This window comes from Scyliorhinus torazame, chromosome 27 (assembly GCF_047496885.1).
Source record: "Scyliorhinus torazame isolate Kashiwa2021f chromosome 27, sScyTor2.1, whole genome shotgun sequence".
NCBI classification, from domain to species: domain Eukaryota; kingdom Metazoa; phylum Chordata; class Chondrichthyes; order Carcharhiniformes; family Scyliorhinidae; genus Scyliorhinus; species Scyliorhinus torazame.
This window is the reverse complement of record NC_092733.1, coordinates 24,633,572-24,659,643: the sequence shown is the minus strand read 5'-3', so window position 1 is coordinate 24,659,643 and position 26,072 is coordinate 24,633,572. Positions and strand designations below refer to the sequence as shown.

General features: G+C 49.3%; 1 protein-coding gene across 1 annotated transcript in view; it reads left to right on the top strand.

The window, feature by feature from the left end:
• The window catches only part of LOC140403312 (adhesion G protein-coupled receptor E2-like), a 117,573-nt gene that overhangs the window by 34,606 nt on the left and 56,895 nt on the right, over nt 1–26,072 (top strand). Inside the window, 2 exon segments of the mRNA XM_072491156.1 lie at nt 13,212–13,264; nt 15,185–15,286. Coding sequence (XP_072347257.1) covers nt 13,212–13,264; nt 15,185–15,286 — 155 coding nt within the window.

Below are 26,072 nucleotides of genomic sequence, written 5' to 3'. Positions count from 1 at the left end.
CATTTTGGAAGGTCTAATGCAGGTAGGGAATATACAGTGAATGGTAGAACCCTCAAGAGTATTGAAAGTCAAAGAGATCTAGGAGTACAGGTCCACAGGTCATTGAAAGGGGCAACACAGGTGGAGAAGGTAGTCAAGAAGGCATACGGCATGCTTGCCTTCATTGGCCGGGGCATTGAGTATAAGAATTGGCAAGTCATGTTGCAGCTGTATAGAACCTTAGTTAGGCCACACTTGGAGTATAGTGTTCAATTCTGGTCGCCACACTACCAGAAGGATGTGGAGGCTTTAGAGAGGGTGCAGAAGAGATTTACCAGAATGTTGCCTGGTATGGAGGGCATAAGCTATGAGGAGCGATGAATAAACTCGGTTTGTTCTCACTGGAACGAAGGAGGTTGAGGGGCGACCTGATAGAGGTATACAAAATTATGAGGGGCATAGACAGAGTGGATAGTCAGAGGCTTTTCCCCAGGGTAGAGGGGTCAATTACTAGGGGGCATAGGTTTAAGGTGAGAGGGGCAAGGTTTAGAGTAGATGTACGAGGCAAGTTTTTTACGCAGAGGGTAGTGGGTGCCTGGAACTCGCTATCGGAGGAGGTGGTGGAAGCAGGGACGATAGGGACATTTAAGGGGCATCTTGACAAATATATGAATAGGATGGGAATAGAAGGATACGGACCCAGGAAGTGCAGAAGATTGTAGTTTAGTCGGGCAGTATGGTCGGCACGGGCTTGGAGGGCCGAAGGGCCTGTTCCTGTGCTGTACATTTCTTTGTTCTTTGTTCTTTGGAATCCAAGATTATCTCCTGTGAAAGATCATGGGCGAGATTCTCTGTTTCGCTGGGTGGTCAATGGGGTTTCCCATGTGGGGCAGCCCCACGCCATCGGGAAACCCCGAGCTGCCGGCAAAACGGGGAATCCCGACGGCTGAGAATTCAGCCCCATGTATCCGAGAGAGGATTGAGTTCCTTGTGATTCTTCCTTCTAGTCTGTGGAGTTGTTGGACAATGTGTGGTCACGTGCGCTTGGGTGTGGTTAGTTAATCCTTGCTGGACTTGTCCCCTTCAAAATTCTCTTGGCTGCGTGGCTGGTGGTCGCTTGGTCGGATAAGTTAGGTCAGGAGGCTCTGTGTTTACCTGGGTCGGGCAGAGGCTGGGCTGGGTGGTGGAGTGAGTTTCCCTTCCCCGAGTTGTCCCGTTTTGGGGCTCCTGGTCTGCCCTCCCTCTCAAGATAGGAGTTCACTGGGAAACAGCGCGAGAGCTGAGTGAGCCGGGACTCTGAAAACAGCGCGGGAGCTGAGTGAGCCGGGAAATTGAAAACAGCGCGGGAGCTGAGTGAGCCGGGACAGTGAAAACAGCGCGGGAGCTGAGTGAGCCGGGACAGTGAAAACAGCGCGGGAGGAGAGTGAGCCGGGAAATTGAAAACAGCGCGGGAGCTGAGTGAGCCGGGACAGTGAAAACAGCGCGGGAGGTGAGTGAGCCGGGACTCTGAAACCAGCGCGGGAGCTGAGTGAGCCGGGACAGTGAAAACAGCGTGGGAGCTGAGTGAGCCGGGACAGCGAAAACAGCGCGGGAGGAGAGTAAGCCGGGACAGTGAAAACAGAGCGAGAGTTGAGTGAGCCGGGACAGTGAAAACAGCGCGGGAGCTGAGTGAGCCAGGACTCTGAAAACAGCGTGGGAGGAGAGAGAGCCGGGACGGTGAAAACAGCGCGGGAGATTTAAAAAGCGCGGGAGCTGCGAGTCGGAGCGGAGATTTTAACAGATCGCGGCCTAGTTTCGGGAGCCGTTCGGAGGAGGAGGAGCAGTCTCTATCAGGGAGAGAACCTGAGAACATCTAAGACACTCAGAGGGTAAGAAGGTAAGTAAGTGATTTTTACTCATTTTTACTTTTATACCTTTGTCAAATTGTGTGTGTCGGGGGGAAACTGAAGTGACATCACAGAAAAGCTGTGGCCTGAGTGGCTGGTTGGGAATCTACACTAAATTTAAAAAATTAAGCATTGGTAACTAATTAAACATAATTACTTAATTATAATTTAGAGGGATATCTAAGCCAGAGATCGGAGAGTACTATATTAAAATTTCGCATTTATATTAGAAATCTAGTGCTAGGAAACAGATAGTTAACAGTAACTTAAAAATTTTATTTTAATTTTAATTAATTGACGCAATGTCAGTTAGAGGGGTGCAGTGCTCTGACTGTGAGATGTGGCAGGTCCGGGAGGCTTCCAGCGTCCCGGATGGCTTCATCTGCAGAAAGTGCACCCAACTGGAGCTCCTCACAGACCGCATGGTTCGGTTGGAGCAGCAATTGAATGCACTTAGGAGCATGTAGGTGGCGGAAAGCGTCATAGATCGCAGTTATGTAAATGTGGTCACACCCAAGGTGCAGGCAGAGAAATGGGTGACCACCAGAAAGGGCAGGCAGTCAGTGCAGGAATCCCCTGTGGTTGCCCCCCTCTCGAACAGGTATACCCCTTTGGATACTGTCAGGGGGGATAGCCTATCATGGGAAAACAGAAGCAGCCAGAGCAGTGGCACCACAGCTGGCTCTGATGTTCAGAGGGGAGGGTAAAAACGCAGAAGAGCAATAGTAATAGGGGACTCTATAGTCAGGGGCACAGATAGGTGCTTCTGTGGACGTGAAAGAGACTCCAGGATGGTATGTTGCCTCCCTGGTGCCAGGGTCCAGGATGTCTCCGAACGGGCAGAGGGCATCCTGAAGGGGGAGGGCAAACAGGCAGAGGTTGTTGTACATATTGGTACTAACGACATAGGCAGGAAGGGGCATGAGGTCCTGCAGCAGGAGTTCAGGGAGCTAGGCAGAAAGTTAAAAGACAGGACCTCTCGGGTTGTAATCTCGGGATTACTCCCTGTGCCAAGTGCCAGCGAGGCTAGAAAGAGGAAGAAAGAGCAGCTAAACAGCTGGTGTAGGAGGGAGGGTTTCCGTTATCTGGACCACTGGGAGCTCTTCCGGGGCAGGTGTGACCTGTATGAGAAGGACGGGTTGAATCTAAACCGGAGAGGCATAAATATCCTGGCCGCGAGGTTTGCTAGTGTCACACGGGAGGGTTTAAACTAGTATGGCAGGGGGGTGGGCATGGGAGCAATAGGTCAGAAGGTGAGAGCATTGAGGGAGAACTAGGGAATAGGGACAGTGTGGCTCTGAGGCAGAGCAGACAGGGAGAAGTTGCTGAACACAGCGGGTCTGGTGGCCTGAAGTGTATATGTTTTAATGCAAGAAGTATTACGGGTAAGGCAGATGAACTTAGAGCTTGGATTAGTACTTGGAACTATGATGTTGTTGCCATTACAGAGACCTGGTTGAGGGAAGGGCAGGATTGGCAGCTAAACGTTCCAGGATTTAGATGTTTCAGGCGGGATAGAGGGGGATGTAAAAGGGGAGGCGGAGTTGCACTACTGGTTCGGGAGAATATCACAGCTGTACTGCGGGAGGACACCTCAGAGGGCAGTGAGGCTATATGGGTAGAGATCAGGAATAAGAAGGGTGCAGTCACAATGTTGGGGGTTTACTACAGGCCTCCCAACAGCCAGCGGGAGATAGAGGAGCAGATAGGTAGACAGATTTTGGAAAAGAGTAAAAACAACAGGGTTGTGGTGATGGGAGACTTCAACTTCCCCAATATTGACTGGGACTCACTTAGTGCCAGGGGCTTAGACCGGGCGGAGTTTGTAAGGAGCATCCAGGAGGGCTTCTTAAAACAATATGTAGACAGTCCAACTAGGGAAGGGGCGGTACTGGACCTGGTATTGGGGAATGAGCCCGGCCAGGTGGTAGATGTTTCAGTAGGGGAGCATTTCGGTAACAGTGACCACAATTCAGTAAGTTTTAAAGTGCTGCTGGACAAGGATAAGAGTGGTCCTAGGATGAATGTGCTAAATTGGGGGAAGGCTAATTATAACAATATTAGGCGGGAACTGAAGAACATAGATTGGGGGCGGATGTTTGAGGGCAAATCAACATCGGACATGTGGGAGGCTTTCAAGTGGCAGTTGAAAGGAATTCAGGACCGGCATGTTCCTGTGAGGAAGAAGGATAAATACGGCAATTTTCGGGAACCTTGGATGACGAGAGATATTGTAGGCCTCGTCAAAAAGAAAAAGGAGGCATTTGTCAGGGCTAGAAGGCTGGGAACAGACGAAGCCTGCGTGGAATATAAGGAAAGTAGGAAGGAACTTAAGCAAGGAGTCAGGAGGGCTAGAAGGGGTCACGAAAAGTCATTGGCAAATAGGGTTCAGGAAAATCCCAAGGCTTTTTACACGTACATAAAAAGCAAGAGGGTAGCCAGGGAAAGGGTTGGCCCACTGAAGGATAGGCAAGGGAATCTATGTGTGGAGCCAGAGGAAATGGGCTAGGTACTAAATGAATACTTTGCATCAGTATTCACCAAAGAGAAGAAATTGATAGATGTTGAGTCTGGAGAAGGGTGTGTAGATAGCCTGGGTCACATTGAGATCCAAAAAGACGAGGTGTTGGGTGTCTTAAAAAATATTAAGGTAGATAAGTCCCCAGGGCCTGATGGGATCTACCCCAGAATACTGAAGGAGGCTGGAGAGGAAATTGCTGAGGCCTTGACAGAAATCTTTGGATCCTCGCTGTCTTCAGGGGATGTCCCGGAGGACTGGAGAATAGCCAATGTTGTTCCTCTGTTTAAGAAGGGTAGCAAGGATAATCCCGGGAACTACAGGCCGGTGAGCCTTACTTCAGTGGTAGGGAAATTACTGGAGAGAATTCTTCGAGACAGGATCTATTCCCATTTGGAAGCAAATGGACGTATTAGTGAGAGGCAGCACGGTTTTGTGAAGGGAAGGTCGTGCCTCACTAACTTGATAGAGTTTTTCGAGGAGGTCACTAAGATGATTGATGCAGGCAGGGCAGTTGTCTATATGGACTTCAGTAAGGCCTTTGACAAGGTCCCTCATGGTAGACTAGTACAAAAGGTGAAGTCACACGGGATCAGGGGTGAGCTGGCAAGGTGGTACAGAACTGGCTAGGCCATAGAAGGCAGAGAGTAGCAATGGAAGGATCCTTTTCTAATTGGAGGGCTGTGACCAGTGGTGTTCCACAGGGATCAGTGCTGGGACCTTTGCTCTTTGTAGTATATATAAATGATTTGGAGGAAAATGTAACTGGTCTGATTAGTAAGTTTGCAGACGACACAAAGGTTGGTGGAATTGCGGATAGCGATGAGGACTGTCGGAGGATACAGCAGGATTTAGATTGTTTGGAGACTTGGGCGGAGAGATGGCAGATGGAGTTTAATCCGGACAAATGTGAGGTAATGCATTTTGTAAGGTCTAATGCAGGTAGGGAATATACAGTGAATGGTAGAACCCTCAAGAGTATTGAAAGTCAAAGAGATCTAGGAGTACAGGTCCACAGGTCATTGAAAGGGGCAACACAGGTGGCGAAGGTAGTCAAGAAGGCATACGGCATGCTTGCCTTCATTGGCCGGGGCATTGAGTATAAGAATTGGCAAGTCATGTTGCAGCTGTATAGAACCTTAGTTAGGCCACACTTGGAGTATAGTGTTCAATTCTGGTCGCCACACTACCAGAAGGATGTGGAGGCTTTAGAGAGGGTGCAGAAGAGATTTACCAGAATGTTGCCTGGTATGGAGGGCATTAGCTATGACGAGCGGTTGAATAAACTCGGTTTGTTCTCACTGGAACGAAGGAGGTTGAGGGGAGACCTGATAGAGGTATACAGAATTATGAGGGGCATAGACAGAGTGGATAGTCAGAGGCTTTTCCCCAGGGTAGAGGGGTCAATTACTAGGGGGCACAGGTTTAAGGTGAGAGGGGCAAGGTTTAGAGTAGATGTACGAGGCAAGTTTTTTACGCAGAGGGTAGTGGGTGCCTGGGACTCGCTACCGGAGGAGGTGGTGGAAGCAGGGACGTTAGTGACATTTAAGGGGCATCTTGACAAATACATGAATAGGATGGGAATAGAGGGATACGGACCCAGGAAGTGTAGAAGATTGTAGTTTAGTCGGGCAGCATGGTCGGCACGGGCTTGGAGGGCCGAAGGGCCTGTTCCTGTGCTGTACATTTCTTTGTTCTTTGAGGTAGTAGCCTGTGAGCTGCAGAGTCTGAGTGAGAGTCTGAATGCTATTGATCGGCATTTTTGGGACTCCTCCTTCGGGTTGAGGGGAGGCTGGGTGGGGGATAGAACCAGCCTCCTCCATGTGGTCTTATAGAGTGATTCCTGATTACCCTCCTTTTTGAAACCGGGTCTCCCCTGGGGAGGCAGTGTTCTGACTCTATTGAGGCTACCCCCTGACCTACTCCTGCTATCCTTTGGGCGATGGTGTAAGGTACTGGATCTTCTCTGGCATTCTTTGTCTAATCCTGGTGTTCCTCTCTTTTTGGGGATTTTCTTTCCTTGCTTGGGTAGGTACCTTGCTGATGCAGGTCCCGATTTGGTATCTCGTGTCTCAGGGGGTTTCCCTCACTGTGTCGGGGGGGGGATCATGCCTCTTCCGAGACGCCCAGTTGGTGGGTGTCTTGACCATTCTTCTTGTTGGTGACGTCTCCTCAGTGGAGGATGGTGTGAATCCTCATATGTTGATAGGGTCGGTTGGGTGTCACCATTTTAATTTGAGAGGAATGGGGTTGGTAATATGGTGAATCTGGGAATGGTGTGGGTATCCTTGGTTCACTGGCTCCTGTGTATGAAGATGTACAATGCCAAGCCATGCCCAGCACTGTGGGCAGTATCCTGATGCTCCCCTCTGCTTGGGATGTTCCTCTTGGCTGAGATATCTTGAGTGAGATTTCGATGAGCAGCTTTTTCCTTTTTTGTCTTGTGATGAGGGACATGCTCATGACTATCTCCGGGTACCCTGTTATCCCGAGATCTCTGCTCTCGGTAGTGTTTCTCTATCCTGTCAGTGTTAGCGTGTTGCAAGATGTCAAGCGCAGTGATTACTGTCCGTACCAACTGTGAATATTTGTTTGTCTTCTCTGCATAAATGTGAGGAATGATGATCACCCTGTACTGGGCGAGAGTTTGGGGATATATTACATCTGGTGGTTATATGTAAAATATCCTCTCAGATCTAGTGTCTTTGCAAATGGTTCATGCGGTTTTTGTCTTTGCTATTTTGGGGTTAAAGAATCGACTGGTTCCTGCAAAGGTACAGACAGGTCTTTTAGCCGAGAAAGGGACATCAGAATGTGTTACAAAAACAGAAAATACTGGATAATCCCAGCAGGTCTGGCAGCATCATAATGTGTTATTGATGCCTCTGGTACGACTGGAGCTGGGGGAGATGTGTTCTGCTGCGCGCCAGAACATGGCGCGAAGATCGTATCCCAGATTCCCGTGGGCTGTGCGAGCACTCGTCATGGTGAAGGTGTACACCACCTTACCATGTTTACATGGCCATTGATGCACTATCAATTGCGATGAGACGAGATTGGAATGTAATCGAGGCTTTATTACACAGAGATGTGTGGCCTCCTACAGCAGCTTACAAAATGGCTGCTGTTTGGAGAGCACACACATTTATACTCTGCCTACTGGGCGGAGCCAGCAGGCTGGGATCTACCCCCGTACCTGTAGTACAGGGGCCTTACCGTAATACCCATATATACAATATAATACAACAGTGGTGACTACCACAGCCATATCCTCCTCTAACCCATTCTCTAGTGTATCTGTTGGTACATCGGGAGGCACCAGGTTTTGTGATTAAGCTGACCCAACTGTGTTATTCTCCTGACTTTTTCTGTATTCCTCTATATTGAGGCATTCATACTATGCCAATCTCGAGGAGTTGTGTTATTTGTTAAAATGAAAAAACTTTTAAGAAAAACATATATTTTTTAAAATGCATGTGTACAAACAGGGCTTAGACTTCGTGGCTTCATTTCACAGAACCGCAAGAATGAAACCAAATCCAGGATTCACCACACACAAAATCTTTCAAAAAGTAACTTAAATTTAAATCTTTATCTTGTTCCGAACAGTAAATTCATGGCCCAACATATCCCCCAATCGACCAGTACCACAAAGTGAGTGGCTCAACATTGCTTCAATGCAGGGTGCAGGAGGGCATGTCAGGAGCAGCAACAGGCAGACCTAAAATGATGTGCTGTAGCTTCACCAGGTCGACACAAGACTAATTGCATGTCAAACAACAGAAACAGCATGAGATAGACAGAGATAAGCGATCCCACAACCAATGGAGCAGATCTCAGCTCTGCAGTCCTGTCATATCCAGTTATGAATGGTGGTGGACAATTAAATGACTCACTGGAAGTGGAGACTCCACAAACACCCTCATCTTCAATGATGGAGGAGCCCACACTTCAGTGCACAAGACAAGGCTGAAGAACCTGCAACAATCTTCAGCCAAAAATGCCAAGTGGAGATCTAGCTCCACCTCTTCTGGACGTCCCCAGCATCACAGACGCCGTTTTTCAGCCGATTGATTCACCCCACCTGATATCAAGAAACGGCTGAAGGCACTGGATACTGCAAAGGCTATGGGCCTTGTCAATATTCACGTAATATTACTGAAAATGTGTGCTCCAGATACTGCTGCACCCCTTCGCCAAACTGTTCCAGTACAGCTACAACACTGGAAGATTGCCCAGGTATGTCCTGTACACAAAAAAGCAGGACAAATTCAACTCTGCCAATTACATCAATCTACTTTCAATCATCAATAAAGTGATGGAAGAGGTCATCAACTGTGCCATCAAGTATCCTTGCTTACCAATAACCCGCTGACCAACGATTCTGGGTTCTGTCTGGGTCCCTCAGCTCCTCAATTTCATTACAGCCGTGGTTCAAACATGAACAAAAGAGCTGAACAAGTCAGGAGTGTGATGGACTTACCTGGATGAGTGCAGCTCCACTCAAGAGACTTGGCACCATCCAGGACAAAGCAGCCCCGCTTGATTGGCACCCCATCCTCAAACATTCACTCCCACCATCACCAATGCACTGTGGCAGCAGGGTGCACCTGCTACAAGATGCATTGCAGGGACTCACAAAGGCTGCTTAGACAGCACCTTTCAAACTCACGACCAGGTTCAAACTCCCCTCCAGCTACACACCATCATGATATGGAAATATATCGGCCCTTCCTTCAGTGGCTGCATCAAAATCCTGGAACTCCTTTTAACAGCACTGTGGGTGTACCTACACCCTATGGACTGCAGCGGTTCAAGAAGGCAGCTCACCACCACCTTCTCAAAGGCAATTAGCGTTGGATAATAAAGTTTTGGCCTTGTCAGCAATGCTCATACCCCATGAATGAATATAAAAAAAGGATTCTGTGCTGTACTGTTCTATGTTCTCTTATCTATCTCTTCCCAGCAAAATACTTGCTCTTTGTGGTGCAGAATGTGGTTTAACGTTCTGAGTTTGACATCTCCAGAAATTGAGCTATGACACAAGAGACGAATATCACCAGAATGTCTCTTTCTTCAGAATCAAGAGCAGGGCGTCACAGGGTTCAGAGCTCTCAAAATGACCTCGGGAGCTTGGGGAGTCTGCAATTCCCCTTCATCTTCTCCGTGGCAACGCCTTGGCCAATCAAATTCGACTTACCAGCCAATCAGCATTTTTGCCGTAGAAATTGTTGGGATCATTTGAAATTTGGCACCGTTGGGTTAGTCCTGATGAGTACAATATGAAAAACTTTGGTAGCATGCCTCCCCTTTCAGCAACATTCGTGACCAGAATTAATAAATTGATTTTTCTTCCAGATATCAACAAATGTTTGGGCAGCACCGTAGCACAAGTGGATAGCACCGTGACTTCACAGCGCCAGGGTCCCAGGTTCAATTCCCCGCTGGGTCACTGTCTGTGCAGAGTCTGCATGTTCTCCCCATGTCTGTGTGGGTTTCCTCCGGGTGCTCCGGTTTCCTCCCATAGTGCAGATTAGGTGGATTAGCCTTGATAAATTGCCCTTAGTGACCAAAAACGTTAGGAGGGGTTATTGGGTTATGGAGATAGGATGGAAGTGAGGGCTTAAGTGGGTCGGTGCAGACTCGATGGGCCGAATGGCCTCCTTCTGCACTGTATCTTCTATGATCCATGAATGTGAGAAAACCCCATGTGGTTCGAATGCAACATGCACTAACATGTTTGGAGGTTTTGAATGCACCTGCGATGACTTACGACCACCAGGGAACGTACCTTTACCAATAAAACAAAGATGCAATGCCAAAGCAAAGACTATTCTTCTGGAGAGGAAACATCTAAAACTTTTATTTGTCTTTCACTTTTTGATGCGGATCAATTTTTTCTTTACAAGGAATGAAAACAAAAAATTCTGGCAGAGCTCAACAGGTCTGGTAACATTTGTGGAGAGAAGACTTGACCTTCACACTCTGATGAATCCCAGAGCAATCGTGCTGTGGTTGTTCATTCTTTGTTCTGAACTGAACTTCCCAACATTGTTCACCTTGTATCAGATTATCATTTATGAGATTCCCCTTTCTGTATATTAGCTGTCTGTGCCAGAACAGCGTAGGCCTGAATTTCACACTTGGCGTGTGCACAGGGATATAGAACCCTCTCCCGGGCAAGACTGCATTCTCAACGCCATTTCATTCTGGGTGACCAACTAAGGCCCACCCAACATGAAACACATCTTTCGGTTGATCTGCTATTGTGAGCGGGGGCGGGAACAGGTCAGGCAATGGGTCTAATGGACTTTGGTAACTTCACTTAAACTTCCAATGGAAAAAACAGATCGGGCCGACAACATGGTGTTAAGTTGTGGTGATAATACTGCAGCTTTTTGAAAATTAACTGATCTTGGCTAAAACCTTCGCTGATTCAATATATATTTGTTCCCACTTCACTTTGAAGTATGCCTTGAAAATCTAAACGTCTGGTCCAACATCTGCCACTGATTCATTTAAAGTTTGTGGCAGCATTAAAATGAGGAAGCTGTGGGTGGGGTGAGGTGGTAAAGATTTGGGGGGTTCACTTTATCTACATCAGGGAAGAAAAAGTATTGAACAAACTTTTCTCCAGCAGCTTTCATAACTTCAGGGTATCGCAGGACACCTCACTGCTTTTTGAACTGTGGTAACTGATATAATGTGGAGAATGTGGCAGCCAGCCAATTTGCATACAGCAAGCTCCCATAGACAGCAATTTGAACCTTTTTCATCCATCTGAGAGGGTAGAGGCGATCTCAGGCTCACATCGCGCTTGAACACTGGCACCACAGACAGTGCAGCACTCTCTCAGCACTGTGCTGGGTCTGGAGGCCCACTCGCTCAATTCTCTGGAGTGGGGCTTGAACCCATAACCTACTGAACTCCAGAGAGCAGAATGCTCCAACGTGGTGGACACCCATGTCAGCACGGGTGCATGTTGTCTACCTGCTTTTGCAGTAGGTCTGAACTACCCGGCTCAGGTGACACAGCTGTTGGGGAGCGGGGGGGGGGGGGGGTGGGGGGGGGGGTTGCAAGGTGAGGAAGGGGGTGTTAGGGGCTGCAAACCAAGTGCTGTTTTGCAGGCGAACCCTTTCTTAAAAAAACTGATTTAACACTGCAGGGATTGGGTCCTATTCCACATCTACTGCTGGGTCAGTCGGGACACTTCCAATGACAAATTTGCAGTATTTGTATGTTGGGTCATCCTGAAGGCGTGGGTAATGTGGGGGGGGAGGGGGCCTGACATTCATAGAGCCCCTACCCTCAGATCAACAATGCTCACTCCCTCCTCATATAATTACAGTCGCATGGTGCCAAATGGCCATGGATTTAGGAGGCCAATATCTTTTGTAAAAGTCCATGTTCCACAGTTTGGACCGACTGATCTATTTTGTTGGAACTTTGACACCGATTTGTAAGTGAACCAGTTTTGAAAGCAAGCACAATCAAAAGGAAATCTGACAAAACTCTCAAATATGACAGCAGCAAAACCACAAATAAAATAGGAGTCCTTCTGCTCCGAGGGTCTTTTATCCCACCCTTGGGAGACAAATTGTTAAAACCGTTAACGCCCGCCTGCCTTTTTTTGCCTGTACGACGAGCGCTAAATCGCACGGGCAAAGTAAAACCTGTGTTAGAAGACCTTTTAATGGACTCCATTGGCCTTTAATTGTCGGTGGGTGTGGCTGCAACTCCTGTAAGCATCTGCCGTCCTCAATATTACACGCGTGTGCATTGGGATGTACGCCCAACGTCATTTTGCACAATTCTTTGTGCGTTTAGATCGGGTGTGCGCAAAATTCAAGCCACAGTCGATTGTGTGTTGGCAAAGAATCCAATACTTGCGGAGTGTAGCACAAACACAATGAGCAACGGAGAGGAGAGTCAAAGGCTGGAATTCTCCGGCCGTTGCGACTCACCATTCCCGCCAGCAGCGCACCCCCGACTGCAGGTTTCCCTGCGGCATGACGTGGTGACAATGGGAAATCCCTTGGGCAATGGGCGGGGAGATAGAATCCCGCCGCTAGCCAACGGCGCAAGGCCGAGAAACACGCGGCTGGCGGACCAGAGAATCCCGCCGAAAAGAAAGCTTGGCAACAGTGATGGGCATTGTAACAGTCTCACGTTAAATGGAATTGATTTCTTCATGTTAGGAACCTGTATCTCTTTTTCCAATGTGAAACGGTTATCTTTCTTAACAAGATTCTTCATGATTTATACAAATGTGTTCACTTTGTTGCCTATAACTCCACCACTGGGCTGGACGAGACCTTTGGCTTCTCAATAGTTTTTGAGAGATCACAGGAATTTAACATTCATTTTTCTTGTAAGTTTTATTGACCTTTAAATATCAAACTGAAACCTGCACTCTCTACCCCACAGATGGACAAAGGCACCAGTTCCATGGGAACACCATCATCTCCAGGTCACAGGCACTCCTGACTTGGACAGAGCTCTGGTTTAACATTTCATTCAACAGATGGCTCCTCTGAGAGTGCTGCACTCGCTCAGTACTGCACTGGGGTGTCAGCCTAGATTTTGTGCCCAAGTCCCGGGAGTGGGCCTCGCCACCACAATCTTCTGATTCTGGGGTGTGTGAGCTATTGTCACTGGGCTGCACCTGGTACTGAGTTGTGCTGAGAATTTGCACTTAGTCACCCAGGGCTGAGAAATACTCGATGCCGAGATAAATCTCACAATTGCTGTGTAGATATTTGGCTGGAATTCTCATTTGTTTTTTTCTCTGTTTGAACTTCATATTGAATGTCTTTCTGATTTCACAGAATTGACCAGGACCAGCATGAACCAATGCAGCTTGAACAATTTAACAGGACAGGTATTTATCAGGATGGGACTGTTTGATAATGGGCTGGAGCTTGAGATACCGAGACTGTTGCCAGTGCAGACCAGGCAAAGAGGAGATTAAAGAGGGGTTTACAAATTATGAAGGATTTTTTTACCCTGAATATGAAAAATTGGTCCAGTATTTGTGGTTGGAATGACAATGAACCTATCAGCATTCATCATCAATGCTGTCTAAAACTGGTACCAATGTCTGCTGGCTGTACGTGCGCAGATAAACAGGGAAATCTGAAAGTTGCTCTCAATGGTAACATAGAAACATAAAAAATAGGAGTAGGAGTGGGCCATTCGGCCCATTGAGCCTGCCCTACCATTCAGTCTGAGCTGATCCTCTATCTCAAAGCCATATTCGCACCCTCTCTCCCTAACCCTTGATGTCTTTGGTGTCATGGGGCGGGATTGATCGACTGCCGTGCCGTGTGTTTTTTGATGGTGAAGGCGGCCTGCCAGCGAAAACTACCGGTCCGGCTGTTGTCCACGGGTTTTCCCTTTGACTGCGCCCATCGCCACCGGAAAAAACAAATTTCCCACCGGCGTGAACAGCCGGTAAATCCCGCCTGAAAAATCTATCCATTTCTATCTGAAGTACGTGCACTGACTTGGCTTCCATAGCCTTCCGTGGCGGAGAATTCCACAGGTTCACCACAGTGAAGAAATTTCTCCTCCGCTCAGTTCTAAATGGCCGCCTGCATATACCTGAGGCTGTGACCCCTTGTTCTCCCAACCACCACCCCGAACCCCCGACTCCCCAGCCAGAAGGAACATCATCCCTGTATCCAGTCTGTCCGGCCCTGTCAGAATTTTATACATTTCTCGGAGATCCCCCTGTCATTCTTCTAAACATCCAGTGAATACAGTCGACCCAATCTCTCCTCGTACAACAATCCTGCCATTCCAAGAATCAGTCTGGTGAATTGTCGCTGCACTCCCTCTGTGGCCAGTATATTTTTTCTGAAGTAAGGAGACAACACCTGCACACACAAACTGCGGATTATTTCCTCTCTTTGGTTAGACACTTAAAAAATATTTTAAAAAGGAACATCACTTCATATAGTTTTCCATACAAAAAACATGAGGTACTTGTCTAAACCAGTTCTATCCATGTGTGTATGCACGTGTGTAATCTGTGTATCTGATTGAACAAGACTATTCACATCTCCGTAAAGCCCACCTCTAACCCAGCCTCCGCATACCTGTTGTTTAGACGCTTGCCTTTCTCATGTCCAGGCGTGTCTACCTACCTAACACTATCCTAATTTGTGCCAGTGTCTGCTCTCCTATCACCGCTGCGCTTGCTGACAGACATTGGCACCCAGTCCAATGATGTCTGATTTTAACACTGTCGTTCCTGTGTTCAAATCACCTCCATGGCCTCGTCCCTCCTGATCTCTGTAACCTCCTCCAAACCTGCAGCCTCTGGGATCTGTGTGCCCCTCCAATTCTGGTCTCTCGAAAACCCCAGAATCCTTTTACTCCACCATCAGGGGCCACGAGAAAGTCTCTCCCTCAACTTCCCAGCCTCTCTGTTCTCTCTCCTTTAAATCAGGCCTTAAAACTTCAATTTTGCCACTGGCATATTTCAAACTTTAGGTCACCTACGCTGATATCACTTTTACATGGTGTGGTGTGATATTTTGACTGGAGTCTCTGAAAATGCTTTAATATGTTAAGTGCGAGTTGTGTGGCCGGTGGGCGGACCTTCCGGTCTTGCCGCTGTCCCGTTGTTCACGCCCTCCACCAGCAGCTTGGGGGTGGGGTGGTGATTGCTGTCAGCTGAACAGGAATATCCCGCCAGTGGGAACAGCTGGAAAGCCCCACCCATGGTTTCTATGTAACTGATGTTAACCATCTGCCTCGGGAAGGTTTTGACAGCTCCTTTCTCTTCTTCACACAGACATCCCATTCTGCGTTCCAAACATTTTGTTCACAGATGAACTCGATCGCCAACCTGATTAATGGCCAGTGGCAGAATCAGAGTGGAACGCTCCCTTTGCAGGTCAGTCGTGGCACATTACTTGCGACACAAGTAGAGCGTAAGAAACAAAGTGTAAGCCATCTGGTCCCCAAAGCCTGCTTCGTCTTCCAATAGAATCATGGCCTTCAGCTCTGTTCCTGTCTGCCTCCCCGAGAAACCTTCACTCCCACAAATTCATTTTACTCACCAATCTGACCAAAGCCTTTCTCTCAGTAAATCGTGAGGCTCTGTGGGTTGTCCTCCAAAGATTTAGATGTCCAACAAACTTGATCACAATCCTGCGAAGGTGCGCAAGATTATGAGGAGTGTGGATAGGGAACAGCTGTTCCCCTTGGTTTTTTAAACATTCTTCCACAGACACCCACGCAGGCACGGGGAGAATGTGCATACTCCACACGGACAGTGGCTCGGGGCCAGGATTGAACCCGAGTCCTCGGCGCCGCTAGGCAGCAGTGCTAAACACTACGCCACCATGTTGCTCCCTGCAACCTTTAGTTGAAGGGTCAGTCACGAATGGACACAGGTACAAGGTGAGGGGGCAGGCTCTTTAGGGGGGAATGTGAGGGAAAACATTTTTACCCAGAGCGTGGTGATGATCTGGAGTGCACTGCCTGGGAGGGTGGTAGAGGTGGGTTGCCTCACATCCTTAAACAATTACCTGGGTAAGCACTCGGCATGTCAGAAAATTCAAGGCTATGGGCCAAGTGCCGGTAAATGGGATTAGGTGGGCAGGTCAGGTGCTTTTCATGTGTTGGTGCAGAATCGATGGGCCGAAGGGCTTCTTCTGCACTGTGTGATTCTGTGGTTCTTCTGTGATACAGTGAATTGATTCATGCTGATATGAGTACAAGTGTCGTGAGTGGGAAATCTGGCAGCAAAATCTGAACTGGGGCCAGACAAGTCTGTGTGATAGCCCCAACATTGATACGCATGACCCACAGTTTACAGATGACTGCAGTGGCGTTGTCCGCTCTGCACCAACACTCTGAATCCCACAACCACATGGGACGTCCTGCCCCATGCCCAAAGATGGGCCGAATGGCCTCCTTCTCTACTGTAGGGATTCTAATTCATTCTAAATCATGTGGATTGAGAATCGGCCTGTTCAGTCGCGTGAACAGTCATGGCAGGAATTCACAACCCCGGGTAGCCTCAATTTGAGGCACCTTCATTGTGGATCAAAAATCTATCTAACTCAGCTTTGCATGTGTCCAATAGCTCAGCCTCCGGGGAAGAGAATGACAAAAGAGTAGTGACCCCCTGAGAGAAATTCTTCCTCATCTCTGCAGCCCGTAGATCTAGGCTTCCCCCAAGAGGGAAACACCCTCTCAGTATCTACCTTAGCGAAACATCTCAGAATGTTTGTTTACACAGAGGGTGGTGAGTGCCTGGAACCCGCTGCCGGGGGGGTGGTGGTGAAAGCAGGTACGACGTTTAAGAGGCATCTTGACAAATACATGAAAAGGATGGGCACAGAGGGATACGGACCCCAGAAGTGCAGAAGGTATATGTTGAGACAGGCATCATGGTCAGCGCAGGCTTGGAGTGTTCCTGTGCTGTACTGTTCTTTGTTCTTATATATTTCAATTAGATCACCCTCTCATTTTTCTAAACGCTAAAGAGTGTAGGCCCAATCTGCGAAACCTTTCCTCAAGAATCCACCTTGTGAAACCTTCCTCAACTACTTCCAATGCAAGCAAAGCCTTCCTTCCTTTCTGTAAGTGTTGTTACGTGATCTGTGGAGACCGGCAAAGGGATAAAAATAAATTTGAACTCCCAATCATTAACGACAACAACTATGCCGCGAGATTTCATGCTCAGAACAAAATGTTTACCCGATATTTCCCAAAGTATGAGATTTCTTAGGATCATTCCACCACCATTCGACTAGGTGACCCTCTGGGTCCCCTTCAAGATCTCACCATTTTGGACTCCAAAGCTCAAGCTTGGTCCTCATTGGCTCCTTGCTCAGTGGCTTCAAGTCATTAGATTGGATTGGATTAGATTTGTTTATTGTCACGTGTGTCACGTGTACCTAGCTACAGTGAAAGATATTTTTCTGTGTGTAGCTCACACAGATCATTTAGTACATTAAAAGACAATACATAATAGGGCAACACAAGGTACACAATGTAAATACTCAGACGCAGGCATCGGGTGAAGCAGACAGGAGTAGTATTGATCAGGTTAGTCCATAAGAGCGTCGTTTAGGAGTCTGGTGACAGCAGAGAAGAAGCTGTTTTTGAGTCTGTTCGTGCGTGTTCTCAGACTTTTGTATCTCCTGCCCGATGGAAGAAGTTGGAAGAGTGAGTAAGCCGGGTGGGAGGGATCTTTGATTATGCTGCCCGCTTTCCCCAGGCAGCGGGAAGTGTAGATGGAGTCAATGGATGGGAGGCAGGTTCGTGTGATGGACTGGGCTGTGGACGACTCTGAAGTTTCTTGCGGTTTTGGGGAGAGCAGTTGCCATACTAAGCTGTGATGCAGCCAGATAGGATGCTTTCTAGGGTGCACCTGTAAAAATTGGTAAGTGACAGAGAGGACATGCCGAATTTCCTTAGTTTCCTGAGGAAGTATAGGCACTGTGGTGTTTTCTTGGTCGTAGCGTCGATGTGGGTGGACCAGGACAGATTTTTGGTGATGTGCACACCCAGAAATTTTGAATTTGTCAACCATCTCCTCCTCAGCCCATTGATGCTGACAGGGGTGTGTACAGTACTTTGCTTCTGAAGTCAATGACCAGCTCTTTAGGTTTGCTGGCATTGAGGGAGAGATTGTTGTCGTTACACCACTCCACTAGGTTCTCCATTGCCTTCCTGTATTCTGACTCGTTATTGTTCGAGACCTGACCCACTACAGTCATGTCATCAGCAAATCTGTAGATGGAGTTGGAGCCAAATTTTGCCACACAGTCATATATGTATAGAGAGCACAGTAGGGGGCTAAGTTCGCCGCCTTGCGGGTCCCCGGTGCTGAGGACTATTGTGGAGGAGATGTTGTTGTCATAGAATCCCTACAGTGCAGAAAAAAGCCATTCGGCCCATCGGGTCTGCACTGACCCCTCAAATGAACACTCCACCCATGTCCACCCGCCCCATCCCTGCAACCCCATAACCTAACGTGCACATAAGAACACTAGGAGCAGGAATAGGCCACCTGGCCCTTCGAGCCTGCTCTGCCATTTAATGAGATTTGTGGACTCAGCTCCACTTTCCGGCCCGAACACCATAACCCTTAATCCCTTTATTCTTCAAAAAAAATCTATCTTTATCTTAAAAACATTTAATGAAGGAGCCTCAATTGCTTCACTGGGCAAGGAATTCCATAGATTCACAACCCTTTGGGTGAAGAAGTTCCTCCTAAACTCTACTTCCCCTTATTTTGAGGCTATGCCCCCTAGTTCTGCTTTCACCCGCCATTGGAAACAACCTCCCCGCATCGATCCTATCTAATCCCTTCATAATTTTATATGTTTGTCTAAGATCCCCCTGCATCCTCTAAATTCCAATGAGTACTGTCCCAGTCTACTCAACCTCTCCCCGTAATCCAACCCCCTCAGCTCTGGGATTAACCTAGTGAATCTCCTCTGCACACCCTCCAGCACCAGTCCGTCCTTTCTCGGGTAAGGAGACCAAAACTGAACACAATACTCCAGGTGTGGCCTCACTGAAAGCTTATACAGTTGCCAAATAACCTCTCTAGTCTTAAACTCCATCCCTCTAGCAATGAAGGACAAAACTCCATTTGCCTTCTTAATCATCTGTTGCACCTGAAAACCAACTTTTTGCGAACTCATGCACTAGCACACCCAGGTCTCTCTGCACAGCAGCATGTTTTAATATTTTATCATTTAAATAATAATCCCTCTTGCTGTTATTCCTACCAAAATGGATAACCTCACATTTGTTAACATTGTATTCCATCTGCCAGACCCTAGCCCATTCACTTAAACTATCCCAATCCCTCTGCAGACTTCCAGTATCCTCTGCACTTTTTGCTTTACCACTCTGTGGTAGTATGCATTAGGGGTCATGTGGGACTGTGAAGCCGTGATGTCATTGGCTGACAGATCCCGGGTCCTGGTTGGCTGTTGATCTCTAGCTCCGCCCTGAAGGCGGAGTATAAGAACCAGGAATTCTCCCCGCAGATCCAGTCTGTTGCTGAACTGCGGGGAACGAGTCACGCTTAATAAAGCCTCATCGACTTCACCTCTATTCGTCTCGCGTAAGTCATTGTGCGCTACAATTTATTAAGCGTGCTTAAAGGACTATGGAGCTTAGGATCGTCCCGGAATGCCTGAGGATCAGCCCCCACGCAGTGAACTCAGCAGCAGTTTTTAAACACTGGCAGACTTGTTTCGAAGGCTACCTCCGAACGGCCCCCGGCCGGGTCACAGAAGACCAGAAACTACAGGTCCTGCACTCGAGGGTAAGCCCGGAAATTTTCCCTCTCATAGAAGACGCAGAGGATTTCCAGACGGCGTTCGCAGCACTAAAGAGCATCTATGTTCGCCCAGTGAACCAGATCTACGCACGCTACCAACTCGCAACGAGACGGCAAAGTCCCGGAGAATCGCTAGACGAATTCTACGCCGCGCTGCTAATTTTGGGACGGGCCTGCAGCTGCCCGCCGGTAAACGCGATTGAACACACGGACATGTTAATTCGCGATGCGTTTGTGGCTGGTATGAACTCTCCCCAAATCCGCCAAAGACTTTTAGAAAAAGAGTCGCTAGGACTCTCAGAGGCACGGGCCCTTGCAGCCTCACTAGATGTGGCCGCGCAAAACACCCGCGCCTACGGCCCCGACCGCGCGGCAGCCCCTTGGGCTCCGTGGACCCCCGTCGCGACAAACCCCCCCCCCTCACAGGCTTGCGCGGTTCAGATGCCAGGTCGTCCCGGGGGAGCCCGCTGCTATTTCTGCGGCCAGGCGAAACACCCCCGGCAGCGGTGCCCGGCCCGCGCAGCGATTTGCAAGAGCTGCGGGAAAAAGGGCCATTTCGCGGCTGTGTGCCGGTCCCGGGGGGTCGCCGCTGTCCCCGGAGAAGAAGGAGTCCTGCGCGTTCCAAACGCTCCCCAACCCCCCCCCAGCGCCCCATGTGCAACCCGCAGGCGCCGCCATTTTGGGTCCCGGCCACCACGAGGGGAGGAGGGGCGCCGCCATCTTGGGACCCCCCAGCCCTGCGCGACGCATGGGGGCGGCCATTTTGTCCACCCCCGCCGCCATCTTGTGACCCCCCCCAGCCATGTGCGATGCATGGGGGCGGCCATTTTGTTCACCCCCGCCGCCATCTTGGACGGCAACAATGGACCCCAGCATCGACGGCTCCACGGGGTTCGAGGAAGACGCTGAAGCACTACGACCACGTCTGGCCTCAATGACGCTGGACCAAGCACGGCCCCGGACGCTCCAGACGACGACAACAACGGTGCTGATCAACGGACACGAGACACCATGCCTGGTCGACTCCGGGAGCACAGAAAGCTTCATCCACCCCGACACGGTAAGGCGCTGTTTTTTGACAATCCGTCCCAGTGCGCAAAAGATTTCCCTAGCTGCAGGATCCCACTCCATACAGATCAAAGGCTTCTGCATAGTGACCCTAACGGTGCAAGGGAGGAAGTTTAAAAACTACAGGCTCTACGTCCTTCCCCAACTCTGCGCGCCCACATTACTGGGATTAGACTTCCAGTGCAATCTGCAGAGCCTAACTTTCCAATTCGGCGGCCCAATACCCCCACTCACTATCTGCGGCCTCGCAACCCTCAAGGTTGAGCCCCCATCCTTGTTTGCAAACCTCACCCCGGATTGCAAACCCGTCGCCACTAGGAGCAGACGGTACAGCGCCCAGGACCGGACATTTATTCGGTCCGAAGTCCAGCGGCTACTGAAGGAAGGCATAATCCAGGCCAGCAATAGTCCCTGGAGAGCACAGGTGGTAGTAGTAAAGACAGGGGAGAAGCAAAGGATGGTCATAGACTATAGCCAGACCATCAACAGGTACACACAGCTAGATGCGTACCCTCTCCCCCGCATATCCGACATGGTCAATCGGATTGCCCAATATAAGGTCTTCTCCACCGTGGACCTCAAGTCCGCCTACCATCAGCTCCCCATCCGCCCAAGTGACCGCAAGTACACAGCCTTCGAGGCAGACGGGCGATTATACCACTTCCTAAGGGTCCCATTTGGCGTCACAAACGGGGTCTCGTCTTCCAACGGGAGATGGACCGAATGGTTGATCAACACGGGTTGCAGGCCACGTTCCCGTATCTCGACAACGTAACCATCTGCGGCCACGATCAGCAGGACCACGACGCCAATCTCCAAAAATTCCTCCAGACCGCTAAAGCCTTGAACCTCACATACAACGAGGACAAGTGCGTTTTTAGCACAAACCGGCTAGCCATCTTGGGATATGTAGTGCGCAATGGGATAATAGGCCCCGACCCCGAACGTATGCGCCCCCTCATGGAATTTCCCCTCCCTCACTGCTCAAAAGCCCTAAAACGCTGCCTGGGGTTCTTTTCATATTATGCCCAGTGGGTCCCCCAGTACGCAGACAAGGCCCGCCCCCTAATACAGACCACGACCTTCCCTCTGTCGACAGAGGCTTGCCAGGCCTTCAGCCGCATCAAAGCGGATATCGCAAAGGCCACGATGCGCGCCATCGACGAGTCCCTCCCCTTCCAGGTCGAGAGCGACGCCTCCGATGTAGCTCTAGCGGCCACCCTTAACCAAGCGGGCAGACCCGTGGCCTTTTTCTCCCGAACCCTCCACGCCTCAGAAATCCGCCACTCCTCAGTGGAAAAGGAAGCCCAAGCCATAGTGGAAGCTGTGTGACATTGGAGGCATTACCTGGCCGGCAGGAGATTCACTCTCCTCACTGACCAACGGTCGGTAGCTTTCATGTTCGATAATGCACAGTGGGGCAAAATTAAAAATGACAAGATCTTAAGGTGGAGGATCGAGCTCTCCACCTTCAACTATGAGATCTTGTACCGTCCCGGAAAGCTGAACGAGCCGTCCGATGCCCTATCCCGCGGCACATGTGCCAACGCACAAATTAACCGTCTCCAAACCCTCCACGAAGACCTCTGCCACCCGGGGGTCACTCGGTTCTACCATTTTATAAAGTCCCGCAACCTCCCCTACTCCGTGGAGGAGGTCCGTACAGTCACAAGGAACTGCCACATCTGCGCAGAGTGCAAACCGCATTTTTTCAGGCCGGATAGTGCACACCTGATCAAGGCTTCCCGTCCCTTTGAACGCCTCAGTCTGGATTTCAAAGGGCCCCTCCCCGCCACCGACCGCAACACATACTTCCTGAACGTGGTGGACGAGTACTCCCGTTTCCCCTTCGCCATCCCCTGCCCTGACATGACAGCGGCCACAGTCATTAAAGCCCTTAACACCATATTCACACTGTTCGGTTGCCCCGCATACGTCAATAGCGACAGGGGGTCCTCCTTCATGAGTGACGAGCTGCGCCAGTTCCTGCTCAGCAAGGGTATAGCCTCGAGCAGGACGACCAGCTACAACCCCCGGGGGAACGGGCAAGTAGAGAGGGAGAACGGCACGGTCTGGAAGACCGTCCTACTGGCCCTACGGTCCAGGGATCTCCCAGTTTCACGGTGGCAGGAGGTCCTCCCGGACGCCCTCCACTCCATCCGGTCGCTACTGTGTACCACCACTAACCAAACGCCTCATGAGCGCCTCCTTGTCTTCCCCAGGAAGTCCTCCTCTGAAACGTCGCTGCCGACCTGGCTGGCAGCCCCAGGACCCATCTTGCTCCGGAAACATGTGCGGGCGCACAAGTCGGACCCGTTGGTCGAGAGGGTTCACCTCCTCCACGCGAACCCGCAGTACGCCTACGTGGAGTACCCCGACGGCCGACAGGACACGGTCTCCCTGCGAGATCTGGCGCCCGCCGGCAACACACACACCCCCTCGACACCAATCACCCCCTCCCTGCCACCGGCGCACCCTGCGACAGCCCCCTTCCCGGGAGGATCGGTCCTCCTCCCAGGTCCGACCAGAAGTGAAGCTGAAGCAGAAACCGTAAAGCTCCCGGAGGCGACAACATTGGAACAAGCACCACCACCACCGGGGCTGAGGCGATCGACAAGGACGACCAGACCGCCCGCCCGACTCGTGGCATCGGTGTAACACTAGAATGTTGTGGACTTTAACGAGAATGTTTTTTTCCCTTTTCCCTCTTACGAATACTGTAAATAGTTCAAAACAAAAAACCCTGTACATAGCCCAGTGTAGGGCACTGTGATGACATGCAAAAGTTTTTTTTCCTCCCAGGACCAGCCTTGTAAACCCCTACCACCATGCGAAGCACCACCCCGCCGGGTTCATTTTTAACAAGGGGTGAATGTGGTAGTATGCATTAGGGGTCATGTGGGACTGTGAAGCCGTGATGTCATTGGCTGACAGATCCCGGGTCCTGGTTGGCTGTTGATCTCTAGCTCCGCCCTGAAGGCGGAGTATAAGAACCAGGAATTCTCCCCGCAGATCCAGTCTGTTGCTGAACTGCGGGGAACGAGTCACGCTTAATAAAGCCTCATCGACTTCACCTCTATTCATCTCTCGGGAGTCTTTGTGCGCTACACACTCATCTTAGTGTCGTCTGCAAACTTGGACACATTGCCCTTGGTCCCCAACTCCAAATCATCTATGTAAATTGTGAACAATTGTGGGCCCAACACTGATCCCTGAGGGACACCACTAGCTACTGATTGCCAACCAGCGAAACACCCATTAATCCCCACTCTTTGCTTTCTATTAATTAATCAATCCTCTATCCTCTATCCATGCTACTACTTTACCCTAAATGCTATGTATCATTACCTTATGCAGCAATCTTTTGTGTGGCACCTTGTCAAAAGCTTTCTGGAAATTAGGATATACCACATCCATTGGCTCCCTGTTGTCTACCGCACTGGTAATGTCCTCAAAAAATTCCACTAAATTAGTTAGGCACAATCTGCCCTTTACGAACCCTTGCTGCATCTGTCCTTTCTACCGTCCTTCCTTTTTGTTGGTACAAACTTTTGCTGAGCACTGTGAAAAATTGCTTGGAAGGTTCTCCACTATTCCTCAACTGGTTCACCATAAAGTCTTTGCTCCCAGTCTACCTTAGCCAGCTCTTCTCTCATCCCATTGTAATCTCCTTTGTTTAAGCACAAAATGCTAGTGTTTGATTTCACCTTCTCACCCTCCATCTGCATTTTAAATTCCACCATATTGTGATCGCTCCTTCCGAGAGAATCCCTAACTATGAGATCATTAATCAATCCTGTCTCATTACACAGGACCAGATCTAGGACCGCTTGTTCCCTCGTAGGTTCCATTACATGCTGTTCTAGGAAACTATCGCGGATACATTCTATAAACTCCTCCTCAAGGCTGCCTTGACCAACCTGGTTAAACCAATCGACATGTAGATTAAAATCCCCCATGATAACTGCTGTACCATTTCTACATGCATCAGTTATTTCTTTGTTTATTGCCTGCCCCACCATAATGTTACTATTTGGTGGCCTATAGACTACTCCTATCAGTGACTTTTTTGCCTTACTATTCCTGATTGCCACCCAAATGGATTCAACCTTATCCTCCATAGCATCGAAGTCATCCCTCACAACTGCCCGGATGTCATCCTTAAATAACAGAGCTACACCACCTCCCTTACCATCCACTCTGTCCTTCCGAATAGTTTGATACCCTTGGATATTTAACTCTCAGTCGTGACCATCCTTTAACCATGTTTCAGTAATGACCACTAAATCAGTCAGTCACGATAATTTGCGGCATCAACTCATTTACCGTATTACGAATACTACGAGCATTCAGGTAAAGTACCCTTATGTTGGCTTTTATACCTCCGTTTTGAATCTTAACATCTCTATCAGTTAACCTCTCCTAAGTTATTTTTCCTTTTAACTTTTCTCCTAATTTTCCTTATCGTTGAGCCCATATCTTCATGTAATAACTGCTGCTTCGCTTTCCATTTATGTTTTTACTTCCCGTTTTATTCCTTTTAGTATTACTGGGCCTATTCACTGAGCTCCCCTCAGTCACTGTACCTTGTACTGTGGCCCTTTTTGATTTTTGACAATGGCTTCTCTGCCTTACACTTTCCCCCTTACTGCCTTTTGTTTCTGTCCCCCTCTTACTTCCCTCCGACTTCCTGCATTGGTTCCCATCCCCCTGCCACATTAGTTTAAACCCTCCCCAACAGCACAAGCAAACACCCCCTCTAGGACATTGGTTCCAGTCTTGCCCAGGTGCAGTCTGTCCGGTTTGTACTGGTCACACCTCCCCCAGAACGAGTTCCAATGCCCCAAGAATTTGAATCCCCCTCTCTTGCACCATCTCTCCAGCCGCGCATTCATCCTCTGTATCCTGACATTCCTACTCTGATTAGCTCGTGGCACTGGTAGCAATCCTGAGATTAATACCTTTGAGGTCCTACTTTTTAGTTTAACTCCTAACTCCCTGAATTCAGCTTGTAGGACCTTATCCTGTTCTCTATCTATACCGTTGGTACCTATATGCACCACGACGGCTGGCTGGTCATCCTCCCCGCCCCCCCCCCTCCCCCCCCAAGAATGTCCTGCAGCCGCTCCGAGACATACTTGACCCTTGCACCAGGGAGGCAACATACCATCCTGGAGTCTTGATTGAGTCTGCGGAACTGCCTGTTTATTCCCCTTCGATTGAGTCCCCTATCACTATAGCCCTGCCACTCTTCTTCCTGCCCTCCTGCGCAGCAGAGCCAGCCACGGTGCCATGAACC